We start from the raw sequence: 13,926 nt of genomic DNA, 5'->3' as shown, positions 1-13,926 counted from the left end.
AGGAGCATGAAAAGACAGATTTCCCCTGCGTGCTGACACTGCCTCACTGAGACAGCCAGGATGGAGTCAGATGGCTCTCCAGCATCCTGGGGAGCCGGGTCTGTTCTGCCCCTGTTGCTGTGCTATCCTGCCTCTGGAACCACAGAGCATCACCCCGAGCTCCAGCAATGCTTCCTCGCTGCAGGCTCTCCTGGCATTATTTCCAGCATTCTCACTGTCAGCTTCAGCCTCCCAAAATAATAACTGAGAGGAGTGCATCGCACTTGACAATAAATTCCTACTGCTTCACCCTGAAAGCTGACTGTCCACCACAATTAACACGATCACTTCTGCTGTGTGAATCAGATAACAAGAATGGAAAGCAGGCTGTGCTGTACCAACTGCATGTATGCTACATTGCATGTTTGTGCCCTCTGCCAGACACCTGCAATGCACAGTGCAAGTATTTACAGCAGCACTGCACAGAAATGGGGGAGAAAGAAGGAACTGAATGCTCTCTGAGAAGCTGGGGCTGTCACGAAAGGGATGCATCCTGCTCAGCTCCAGCCTGTACAGATCAGGGAGGACAGAACAACCCTGAATAGGGCTCAGGATTTAGCTGAGCACAGCAGCACGGTGCTGGCTTTGCAGTGTTGAGCAGACATGGATCTCATCCTGGACCAGCTCGTCATTGTGAGCGGAACAACCACTTCTAGGGTTATCAGCCCAGTGCTTTTCATGGAGGTTAAATTCATGTACTGAGAAAGGAAGCAAAAGCATCAAATCAGAAGGAGAAATGCTGGGACACTGCTAAACATCCCCTCATCACTTTCCTTTGGAAATAGCTTAGCTTAGGAACTTCTACAGGTATAACAAAAAGGCAGATCTAATTAACAGATGTGCAGGTCGCACATATTATTAAGCAGCTCCAACAGACTACTGCACTGTGTGTGTCTCAGGAGAATGAAAGACAAATGACTCTGTGTAGATGGTGCAAGGAAGGTAAAAAGAAAACGCACAGGCTGAAAGGAAAATAACGCGGAAGCTCCAGATTCTGTCCACAGAACCAAGGTCCAGCTTTTGTTTGACAACCTCCTTCCCGTCAGTACGTGAGCAGAAATCCTTCAGGCTCTGGGTAATCTTCACAACCTGTTTGGGGTGGGGATCGTGGTACGCACACGCTATGCTTGGCAAAAGGTGCCACAACCCACGCGCCGGGCTGCTGGGCTCTGCTGAAATGTCAGGCACCAAGATGAAGGGCACTCATTTGTGGCAACTGAACGGCGCCGTTCCCGCTGCTCCTGATAAATGATGGAGCAAACAACAGCTCTCAGTGCCTCCTTCCAACAAGTCTACTATGCCAATTGAGCAAGAATTCAGCACCAGAGCAGAGGGAGCTGCCAGTGCTGGTTCAGCCTCAGCGCACACCTTCTGTTACTGGGAAGCAGGAGAAAGGGGCGAGCTCCTCATAGGAAGCACCTGGTCCTTTGTTCACCTCTTTGCTGACCCTGTGCACTGCAGCAGCCATGGTATAGATTGCTAAAGCAGCAAATGAAATCACTATGAGAAAAGCCAAGCGTCAGCTCCCCACCCATGTCTGGGAGCCACGCTCACCAACTACCAGGTCTGTAAAGAGATGACCCTGCAAATGAATGAGTATAATTCTACATATCTATATATTTCTATTTATATTTATGTATTTACTGAAGACATAAAAGATGGGGCTGAAGCACCACTGCTAGGGAGAAGTGAAGAACAGGAAGAGAACATCTGCAGCACACCAAGCTGGGTGGGCTGGGGAGACGGGAGGGAGAAAAAATCATTAAAGAAATGATAAAGTACGTTAGCATGGATGTATTAATTACACAGTATGCAGTGAGATAAGGAAAAGGATTTGAATAAATGCTCGAAGGCCCATCCCAGCATTATTACACAATAATACACATGCTACTCGGTATCAGGAATATGATACCACGAGCAACTCACCATCCGTCGCTCCATGGGGAAGAAAAGATGAAACGTTTTTACTCTGAACTAAAGGTGAAAAGCATTCAAATTCCATAAGAAACTGCTAGGCTATCTAATGAGCAGATTTGAAGCTACTTAGAGGAAACAGCATCAGAGAAGGATGTTCATCACTCTGGGCAGGCCACACAAATTAAGAGAAAGTAGAGCTGTGAATTACAATGAACAGAGACTAAATAGCTGCCTGTGTTGGATTAAAGGATTTAAATTGTCAGCTTGATGTATAATGAATGTGAAAACCCAGCACTTAATTAAATGGCACACGATAGAATAACTTTGTTATGCTTTAAACTGCTTAAGTTATCAAAGTATTCCTTATATTTTGCAATTGTTTAGCAGCATCTCTCCCTTGTGAGATCCACTAAGACAGTGGTCAATTACACACTGTTCAGCCTTGGTTAAAAAAAAAAAAAAAGAAAAAAGAAAAAAGACTTCTTATTTTCCTTTCCCTTTTTTTGTTCCATAATCCCCATTTTCAGTCACAGCTGGTGAGTTTCTAGCAACACAAAGTCATTTTATGCTACTGAGACACAATGGTGGCGTGCCAGTGGTGCAAGGAGCCCACCAACAGCCCCTTGCTACCAAACAGGCACGTGGGGCTGATGGATCCCAGGCAGCTCCTCGCTCACCCCAAAACAGCAGCAGGGCAACCCCAGAATCCCAGCTCCCTGCCTTACTGCCATAAGCAGCTCAGCCACCGCAGTAGAAAGACAGAAAACACGCTCTACCATTGAACCCTAGTATCAGGAACTGGTGCCATTTTTCAACTCTAAATCTCATTGTTTTCAACCAAATCTCATGGTGTTACTTGGTGCAGAGTGGGGATGGACAGAATGGAAACGGCACACGCTGTCTGCAGAAGTGGCCAAAGGGGGATCAACGCCTGGCTGAGGACAGGGCTGCAGAATTGATGTTTTTTAGGAAGCCACACAGCCCAGAAGGACACAAAAAGGCAAATTAAAGGAGGATAAGAGGACTGCTCCATCCCAGAAAGGTGATATCAAGAAGCAGAGCCACACAGATCTCCAGTAAAACATGTTTTCTTTTCCTCATCCCATTTGATTTATCACATCCTCTTACATTCCCTGAGACTTCAGCAACATGGGCACTGGTCACACAATGGGATGATTTCCTTCACACCACTTTGGCCCAGCAAAACCTTTACAGCAGCAAATTATCTCCATCTGTGTGCGTCTATGACCTCAACTCCAGAAGCAGCAGAGCTCCCTGCCCTCAGGGCTGCATCCTTGGGCATGGGTAGGGTGGGTAGGAGGAGTGACAGGGAAGGGATCCCCCCTTCACATGGGGGCAACGAGGATAAGGGTTAAGGAGATAACTCAGTGTCCCCAAGGAGATCGAGGTGTGTTACACACAACCAAAAACAGAGAGAAAAATAAACAAAGGATACTTACAGCTACTGCTATTCTTCCCAGTACGTGCTCTGGAATTTTTCTATAAACATCCAAAGAACCCCCTGCAGGGACAAACAAAATGCGCTTAGGTAATACAAAATGAAATACTGCCCTAGATTTGAAGTCACAAGGGCTTTCTGCGCCTTGGTTATTAATAAAAACACCATCAATGATATAACAATAACTGTGTCAGAAATAACTGACCTTAAAAATCTGCCAAACTCTGGATAATCACATGAAACACCATTTGGTTCTCTGTTCACCCACGTTACTCATTTCTGTACGTAGCATTAATGCTAAAACACTTTATGGAAAACCTCCCAGGCAGAGGATACGATATTGAAACTGGAGAACTCAAAACCACTGTGTAGGTTTCTCAGGGACTGACAAAGCCACAGTAAGAAGCCAAAGTGGATTTCAAAGCCAAAAGTATTCTGCCTGTCCTCAAAACCAGATGCCAGTATAACGCAATGCAAAGCTTAAACCCACACTTAAAGTCAGCTTCTTTGTGATGATCAGAGCACTGAGCTGGGCTGAGCCTTGCAAACTGTCTTCACTGATGTCTAAAACATGAGGAACTCCTGGGCAAGCAAATAAGTTTTGCCAGAAAGCTCCAGTATGGGACACAACTTCTTACTTGGCACAGAAACATCCATCAGCATCAGATACTTGTGGAGAAAGCAAGAAATCCAAGTCATGGTCCTAATGACACCCCCCAAAACTGAGAAAGACTGTTTCCTCATCTTCCACATAAGAAACACAAGACCAAAGTAGAGTTAAAAATGTCCCTGGGATGAAATACAAATTCTTAGCTAAGGGAGCAAATCTAAAATTGAGAATTAAAAGAACCCAAGTAGAACAGGGAGTAGGAAAAAAAAAGAAAAGGACAAGCAAATTACATGCAGAATGTATTACACTTAGCTTGCAAGAATGTCTAGGCTTACTCCAGGCTAAAGGTTCTCAGAAGTGCTTAGCACTGATCCAACTGCTCTCAGCGTACCCTATGGACTGCACTGATGTCACCAATGGGAAAAGAGTTGGGCCAGTACTCAGCAGTCAGGAAAGCTGCACCTTGCACTTTGCTTATGGTTCCCTTTATAGAAGTTAAACCCATTTAATTCTGAAATGCTGCAATGTAAAGAAGTCACAAGGTCCTTATTCCAGCCTTTAGTCTTAACACCTTTTAATTCTAATGATCCTTTTCCCTTTTTACAAGTAAATGTAGATAGAATAAACGGAATTACGAGGCAGCAGCACCACACAGCTGCTGTTGATTATGAGAGCCAAACAGAAGGCCATGCTCAGCATTAACAGCAACCACCTGACCTTCTGACTTATCCTTCTGTTCTGGATTAAAAGACCTGCTCTCACACACCAAGCTGCTAAGTGCTGCTGTTAGTGCTGCTGTTAAGGGTGGTGCAGTATGACAAGTTTGCAGGCAGCCGGGGAAATGTGCCACTTCTCTGTGGAGAAAAAATACCTTACAGGGAATTGACAGCGTGGACCAAATTTCCAAACCCAAATCAATGCACAGGCACCGGTGCAGTCTGACACCCTGCAGGTCCCTCTGCTTCTACAGGGAGTTTAGTGGGTGCTCAGCAGTTTGAAGGTAAAGAGGCAATGGCACAGGTAAAAGACAACGGTGCGTTTCAGCACCTTCTTTACAAGAACATCGACTCTATTGCAGAAAGGAAGATCAAGAAGCCTCGTTTCATGTCTCTATTGATCTTTAGGATCACTTGGCAGGTGGAAGGGGAATCCAGGCCAGTTCAGCCTCTTGTTTTCACCTGCATCCTCACCCATCACAATCTGGGAAAGGAAAACAATTGGCAAGGCCCCTTTATCTGCATTTTGCTCTTCCTTTAAATGATTGCTGTTGCTTTCTGCCAGAAGGGGTGCACAACATGAGGCAGATCAGAGGTCATCTCCAGTATAATTCCAAATAATTTCTGTGCGGTCAGTAAACACCGCCGTCGTGCAACATCACAAGGGATGCATGCCCTAAAGGCTTAAATATTTCCAAACAAGAATTTGGAACTGCAAGCATTTATGTCCATCATATTTAAGAGTCTCTGAATTAGCAGCACACACGCTCCAGGCAGACACATGCTTTGGCACGAGCAGCTGCTTCCTTCCTGCGTGTGATACTGCGTGCAAATCTTGCAGTTGTGAGAACAGAAAAGAGAAATGGTGAATGGTCATCGAGAACACCCACAGATTTAAGTTGTAGGCTTTGCTGAACGAATATAATACTTTTTTTCATGAAGTCTTGCAAATAGGGAAAATCTAAGAGAATAAAATGTTTGGAAAGGGGACACAACACCCACTGGAACAGAGGCTGTAAGCGCAAAGAGAGAAATAACAGTAGTAAGAGATCATTTTAACAGGAAAGAAACAAAACGCAGCATAAAACCCTACAGGGCCTTATCCGAGCTCCCCATCAGAAAGACAGAAACTGCTTAACAGTGCTTAATGGCACACATTTGGCTTGGGATTTTTTTTTTCCTGTCAGACAGCCCTTCCTCTGTAGTAAATCATGGGCGAGATCCTCGCTTCTTTATATAAAGCTTAACTGAACCTTCGTGCATAGGCTGGGTAGGGCAGCAAAAGCCAGCGCAGGGGGAAGGTCTGCAGTTACACACATAGGAACACACAGCTGGGAGCAAAGCAGGGCTGCTGCACCGTGCACCACGGCTGTGTCTGCCATGAGACACTCTCAGCATTGGTACACAGAGGGCAGCAATGATTGCAGGCTGCCATCAGCAGCGCGCTTCTACCTTTGGTGCAAGAATGCAACCTTCCATAGCACACGAGGATGCAGGGGCAAACTGCAGGGAAGGGGATGGGAGAGATGAGAGCACGCTCAGAAACAAACTTGGTGCAGCGCTGCTCAACAGCTGCGTTGGAAAATAATTCCTTGCTTTGCAATTAAGAACCGATTTCCAGTGAAAACGCACAGGACATTGGGTTAATAGATTTCTTTAAAAGAAAATCTGTTTTGGCTATCAAAACATTAAAAGTGAGGAACAGCTGTTTCGTCAGCGAGGACAGATTGTATGGAAGACTCAGATATCAAACCACAAATTAAGTCAGCATTTATTTCTCTTCTATTTACATTTTCAATAAAAGTAAGTGAAATTGCATTCAGGAAAATACAGCACAGCACCGAGCAGAACACAAAGCCCACAACAACCCATTTAAAAACAAAACTAGCTGCGAAGTTCTCAATATTTTACTTGATGTTTCAAAGTCGTAACAATGCACCTTGCTCCATTTGGGAAAGCACATCCACCTCTATGTGGTTTTTCGTGTTGATATGCTTAGTAATTAAAAGCATGCTAAATATATTAAAAAAAAAACAACAGAACAACTCACCATCCATGAACTCTGTACACAAAGAAATCCTGTTTTCTACGAAAAAAGCACCATAAAATCCTATGATATAGGATGAGTCGCACTAGAAAAAGAAAGGCAAAAAGAAGCTTGTTGGAACATTTTCTATAGGTTGATGATAAGTAAGAGTAATTATAATGAGTAAAAAATCTGCACCTTATAGAGAATCTCCAACTCTGACATGATCTGTTTCTGGAGCTCCAGCGTGATATCCAAGGGTATGACCTGAAACACAAACATCAGACACACGTTCAGCTCTGCTGTGGAAGCAAAGGACTCAATGCAAAACAGAACTTGTTTATTAATGAACCACATATGAGAAAAGGAATGGTCTTGTAAGTAAATTCTGGAATGCTGTGATCTCGATGAAGGTGCTGATTTTAAGCAAGGGCCAAACAAGCACTGCAGTATCAAAGGCAGATCTGAATGCTGCAACAGTGTCCTAAAGGGATGTCCAGAGCCACCTCCTTCTGCCACTCCTTCAGTTACAGGTTTGCATTTTCCAATCTAACATAAATTCTCATCATTGTACATTTATTCTTGTTTTTAATGAAACATTAAAAAAAAAAATAATTAAATATACAGAATAAATGCAGATGGCAGCAGATGGCACAGATGCTTCCAGGTGAGCATCACTAATGCACTCAGAATGACTACAAACAGCCTTGCTAAGCAGATCAAAGCAGCCATTCACTGCCAGGGTCATCTGCTCCCCCCATCCATGCCCTCACTTCTCATTGCTTCGAGGCTGACAGCAGGACCTTCCTAAACATGCACGCTCACTGCAGAGCATTGATAACCCATAAACCATAACTCTGTTATGACCTCATTTCTTGAAGCTTTTCACCTGAATTTTTAAGAGAACAGGAAATATTAAAAATCAGACCACAAAACTTCCTCCCGCCTTCTGCAGAAGCCATCAGAGAAGACCAGCCCAGCCTTGGAAGTACTGAAAAGTTGACTATTAAAACCAATCTATTCCATGATTACCGAAGACTTTCAGGCTTAATTCAGTGCTACTATATACATCAAAAGGACCCCGAATGCATTCAGCCACACTCAGCCTCCTGCCACAGGACATTCCACAACTACAAATATTAAGCTCAAGGAAAACCAAAAGAGTCCACTTGCAGAATTAACAGACACAGGTTGCACGTACCGCTGACGAAACCAAATGCACAGAGAGCATTTCCAAACACATTCTACAGCATTCTGTCTAACAGAACAAACACAACCCTGCTTCTATCAGGAGTTTGCTTTAGGGTTATTTATACAAGCTGTCACTAAACTAAATTGTAAGTGTAATACAGGGCTGCCGAGAAATGTTTAACACACTTGTCTAGATCAATAATCATTTGCCAACAATATTCGCTTACATTTTTCTAGCGTGAAAAACTTAGAATAATTTGCTGGTATCCCACCAGTTTTACCCACTGAATACTAACAGAACTTAACCTGTCAACTGGATAAACACAAATTTTACCACACTGAATTGCACTCAATGAGAGATTTTCCAGGCTCATTCACCACCCCACGTGACGGCTGGTTACCGTCACCAGCATCAAACACACCACTGGAATACAACGAACCAAGAGCTGGCATGAAGGAAGGCCTCTGGCTGGTTGTATTAATAACTGCACCCAGAACCTGCGTTCCAATAGTGATGCTAATTTGGAGGAGTGGAGCTCCCAGCTTACAGTGTGATGGATACCATAGGGTAGAGCCCCACAGAAACCCACTGTACTAATCTGGAGGTGAACATCCCCATGGAGTACACTGGGGAGGAGCTGGGCTGGATGGGCCCTAACATGAGGGAACCCAACACAGCCACCATTCCAAGTGAAAAGGGTTAATTCCTGCAGGAGGAATACCTGAACACATTTCCTCTGCTCACCACTACACCTCCAGGACAAATAAGGATGAGTTGTCAAGTTAAATACAAGCAGTCAAGTGACTGAATTATAATTTACTCTGTGCTCAATTTAAATTAGTGTGAGGCTATTAAAATATACAGTATAAATACGGCAATTCATCACAAGCTGTCATGGATGACTTCATCTATTTGCTGGAGTGGCATACGTTCCACTAAAGGGAACGAGAGCAAAATCACAGGTCAAATTAAGCTGCTATTCTGTTTTAATTCACTTATTTAATCTGTGGCGACATAATTGTCTTTTACAGTATGTACAACTCCAAGGAAATTTGGGAGTATTGTAGTCAGTATACAAATGATTAATCAAATGGTCCATTTAAATGCTAGCTTAAGAGCAGGAGAAGCTAAAAGCAGGTGAAGAACAGCAATCAGCCCATGCACGCTCACATTTCTCCTTTGGATTTTTCCTTCTTGCTGGAAAAAAAGCTATGTTTGAAAATCTATGAAATCTTTTGCACACTGCCTACCTGTAGAGCGTATACAAAATATGCAACGGGCAAGCTGGTTTTGGTCTAAAATACACATATCACCATTATTTTGGTCTATAATACCGACATTAGCATCACTCTGTTTGCCCGTTCAATATATTTGCAAGATTAACCGGCAGCTGACAGCATTTCCATCAACAGGTTTCCAAGATGATGCCGTGTCCTATCAGACCCGCGTTGATCCTGGCACAGCTCCCCTCTTGTTGCAGGCTGTGCTGAGCCATGGATGCAGTCACTAAGTTTATTAATAGAGCAAACCAGCATGATCGCTGCCATAGCAGGTTTCCTGACCTCCAGCCCGCGAGCATCTTATTTGAACTATGAGAATACACACACACTGCTGCAGTATCATCTCCAAAACACAACTGACAGTGTTGGGACCACCTCGGGCAGTACCTGCACACAGAATTCCACTTCCCAAATCTTCACAATGCTAATTAACCAGGAGGACCAACCCAACCTTTGGACTCAAAGGGAAACAAGAAGGTGAAACTGCGGGGGAAAGGCTTTTTTTTTTTTTTTTGCCACAGGGAGGTGATTTCAATTAACCTTGCAAAGGTTGAACTCATTTCCCCTCCTGCCGGCACCATTTTGCTCCCACTCCTCCACCTCCCTGCAGCTGCCTCCGGGGCAGCCCCAGCACAGCCCACAGTGGGCAGTGGGGGCACCGGGGGACACCAGGGAAACGCAGCATCAGGGCGGAGATCTTCCTTAGTTCTGCATTGGAATTTGTAACAAAAGTATATTTTCTGCATTTTTGTGCTTATTGCCATTTGCAGGACTCCTGCTCGTGATAACAGATACCACTTGGAAAGACTTTTTCAAGTGATATTTCCATTCCGTGCAACCAGAAGTTATTCAAATTGCAATAGTGCTGTATCATGCAGAGAATGAGCTCAGACCTGGTAACAAGTGCTTGCTTTTACTCAACTCATGGCAAAGTTGAAAGCAGCTCTGCCAGTGGAGCAAAAGGTCTGATGTGATCCTCAGGACAAAGCAGCACTGACAGGACTTCTACAAGGACTGACATCAGTTCTTTTTACTATAGCTTAATTGCATTAACAGTCCAACCCAAAGTCTCATAGACGTTGGCAGACTGCAGTTGTTGGAGCATTACTGGTTTGCTACAGCTTTAACTGAACTTCAGAGTGGTCTGCTACTCACCTGACCAAACAATACCACCACGGTACACAGCTTTGCTGCTAAGAGCGCTAACAGAAGAAATAGTTAAGCACTCAGCTGTATGAAAGGAGTTGCAGGGGAGAGGAAGAACGGGACAATAACTAAACCTGCTAAAGCCACAGAATCTCCCAGGAACACAGAGCACAATCCTTAAGAAAACAGACATCCTCTTCATTCAAAAATGAGGCTGCAGAGAACGCTCAAGAAAACAGCCCTGGGGACACCGTGGCATTAACAGAGCTGCAGTGCTGACACTCAGTGACCTCTGCATCCCTTTCTGTTACACCTGACCTGAGCAGATCCCTCCTTGCTGTGCCCACACTTCATGCGGCTGAGGGTACCCACAAGGTGCCAGGGCAGCTCTGCAGCCCCTACAGGGCGAGAGTGGGAGAGTTCTGTTGCCCATCAGGATCCTTGTACTGCAGTCTGCCTGCATAAACAATGGGGATATGAAGAATGCTACAAAGCAACCGATCTACAAAGTGCAAAGCAAACCAAGTGCAAATGGGAGGGGAGGGGATGGAAACTCAGGTCAAGAAATAATGGAGGGAAAGAGAGAGAAAGAAAATTACGGTAATATCTTACCTTTACTGCCAGGATTTTTCCACTAGGGACGTGGAAGGCCCTGCACGAGGGAAAAAATTAAATAACTTAAGATGACATAAAATTATCTCCATATATATGTGCAACATGCATACACTAACTTCACAGAAAGAAGACTTGAAGCCACTACTTTTCACTTCAAACCAATTTCCATAGGAGCATTTCTCAAGACAGACAGCGCTGAAAGCAATTGCTCTGCGAACGTACCTACAATGAAACTGCTGAGTAGTTGTGTTTAGTTTGATCTCTGCATGCTTTACATGCAATCTATACAGGGCAGATTTTGGCACAGTGTTACAGTAAGCTTCAACTGCAAATTTATTCACTTTCAGATTTTGTCTCAATGGCCAACTGCAATATTGAGTTATTCAGACCCGTAACAACCAGCAGGGCTGGCTGCACCCAGTGCTGGGGGCATCTCCTGGGTTCAGACAGTGAGATGCACAGCTGCAACACCACACTGATGCAAAACAAGGGGCATCCAACTCTATCAAAACCTAAGGACCTGCAGAAGATGTGTGTGAAAGGAACTTTCTGTGCTCACAGTTATCAGCACTAGTCACTCATGTATTCCTTACCTAAGAGAAGGTACAAGGGGAAAAAAAAAGTCCACTGAAAATCCAAGGGAACTTTGCATACAAGCTAAACTGATTAAGCTTCTCCCCTTCACTGGCTTTATTGCCTCATACCATTTGCACAGCGCCCTAAATCTGTGTCATATCTGCGGCTCTAACATGGAACAATGACAATATTTGAGCACTATATGCCTCCAGCAACGACTGATGAAGAAAGAGCTGTTTTCTCCATACAAAGTCATACATGGTACAGAGTGCTGGATCCCATCGATGACCCAGCGCTTCCAGAATGACCATTAATAGCTCAGAAGTTTCTGAAAACTTCACCTCTGATTCTGAACTCCTGGATAAACGCTGGTGGAACCGAGTGCCATCAGCTTGTAGGAACACACATGGTTCATAAAGAGCATCAGAAATCAGTGTTACCAAATGTCAGAGTAAGCACAAGCAGCAAAACCCCGGGTGAAGCTCTGGGAGCGGCAGCTGAGCACATAATCAATGCATCAAGGGGAGGAAACGAGCTGTGCTGTGACGACAGAGGAATCAACAGCAGCAAAACATTACGGACTTCAGATCAGCAGAAATGATAAGAAAATGAACAGGTTGAGATGGCGTGCTTAGCGTCTGCTGGCTTCATACGCACTGCGCCGGGCAGTTTGGCAACTTAATTAGCTTGTCAAGAAAGCCGATCTTTTTTCCATGAGAGAGATCTCCTGTTTCCAAGTGAATTAAAAGGGAAGACTTGATTATTTAATTATGATGCACGCTAATTCATCCGTGGAAGTTTGGGTTAAATTTCCAGCAGAGGGCAGATACCTGGTTTGGTTTACAGAGCATTGACAGTACCAATTTAACATTTAATTATCACTGAGAATTGGATCACAAAGGAGATGCCATGCCCATGGGTACAGCGTGTCCGTTGGCTCTGCGCATGGCGTGCTACCTGGGAGGAAGGGAATTTGTTTACTCCAGGCTGATATGGCATCTCAATTGTCCTGACCTTCCCCAACACAATAACTGCAAAGTGATTAATGGACTCTGAATGGGAGCTTTGGTTACACCAAAAGACAACCGTACACCTCTGTAGTGTTTTAATTAACAGCTAGCACTTCAAATTAGTCTGTAGTTGCTGCAGTAATTACCTGTTCCAATGAGTGTGTAGGGAAAACGCTTTTGTTAGATATTATGTAGAACCGTACGTTGGAATTGATCATTTTGGTTATAGTTGGAACAGCTGAAACCTGAAGACTGAACATGTCTGTGGCTTCAGAAGGATAAAACATAAAATCCCTCAGAATAATGCACACAGCATGAAGAGAATCACGCTCTTTGTGCACACCGGACCCATCAAAAATCCTATGGCTCTCTATTATGAGAGTAAACTAACATTCGTACTCTATAAATAACATGAAGTCTCATCTCAAGGGTCAACTCTTCCTGATTTCAGTGTCACCTCCAGAGGTATGTAAACAAGCTCATCATTGTAGAGCCAGATCATTAGACAAAGCAAAACAGCACAGTGCAGAGGTTTCCCAGCAGTGCTGCACATCTCAGTGAACATACTTAAAGCCTTCCAGGATGGAAGGCAAATGATGTCACCTAATAAACAGCTACAACAACTCCTCTTGCTAGGAATGCACCTGAGCAGTGCCTAACAGCCAAGACGAGTGAGAGATAGAGATGAGAGAAAACAGTTGCTAAATCGTTTCTGAATTACTTCAAGGCAAAAATAAAGAACAGAAATTAAATGCATTGAACGCTTTGCAAACTATTGGTTCCTCGTGTTTGGAAGTATGTTTTAGTTTGTGTCCAGTAGAGAAATGGGACAAAAACTGCACATGATTGAGGAAACTGATTTTGTATTGCCAAGTGAGAGAAGCGCTGTTTCACTAAGGGTGAATCTTTAAAAACTCAGCTCAATAATTTCAGATTGGATATTAGTGAAAATGTCTCTTCAAAAGAGTGGCTGGGCACTGGCATAGGCTGCCCAGGGAGGGGGGGGTCAGCATCCCTGGAGGTGATCCAGAGTTGTGGGGATGTGGCACTGAGGGTCAGTTGGCACAGTGGGGTGGGTTGGGATTGGACTTGAGGATCTTTTCCAACCTTCATGATTCTATGAGCCCAATTCCTTTAAAACTCCCTCCTGCCCCATTACAACAAACAGCTTCTATGCACGACTGGTATAGTTGCACCAAACGTTCTACTAACCATGACTATTAACTGCATCCCTCAGCATTCAAAGCCCTGTAAGGACTCACACAAGCCTTTAGCATACCTTGGTCTCCACTACTCCAAAAAAATAATCAAGAGTTGCCCTCAGGGAGCTCAGCCCATTG

The 13,926-nt window shown here is 44.2% G+C and overlaps 1 protein-coding gene across 4 annotated transcripts in view; it reads right to left on the bottom strand.

Annotated features, from left to right (window-relative positions):
- The window catches only part of MAP2K5 (mitogen-activated protein kinase kinase 5), a 107,202-nt gene that overhangs the window by 61,417 nt on the left and 31,859 nt on the right, over positions 1 to 13,926 (bottom strand). For all 4 annotated transcript variants that reach the window (XM_015873307.2, XM_015873306.2, XM_015873304.2 and 1 more), the window contains 4 exons: positions 10,998 to 11,037; positions 6,966 to 7,034; positions 6,792 to 6,873; positions 3,417 to 3,478 (listed from right to left, as the gene is read on the bottom strand). In XM_015873307.2, coding sequence (XP_015728793.1) covers positions 3,417 to 3,478; positions 6,792 to 6,873; positions 6,966 to 7,034; positions 10,998 to 11,037 — 253 coding nt within the window. The remainder of the gene's footprint in view (positions 1 to 3,416; positions 3,479 to 6,791; positions 6,874 to 6,965; positions 7,035 to 10,997; positions 11,038 to 13,926) is intronic.

This window comes from Coturnix japonica, chromosome 10, assembly GCF_001577835.2.
Source record: "Coturnix japonica isolate 7356 chromosome 10, Coturnix japonica 2.1, whole genome shotgun sequence".
NCBI classification, from domain to species: domain Eukaryota; kingdom Metazoa; phylum Chordata; class Aves; order Galliformes; family Phasianidae; genus Coturnix; species Coturnix japonica.
Note: the sequence above shows the minus strand (reverse complement) of the source record. Positions and strands in the feature narration are given on the sequence as shown.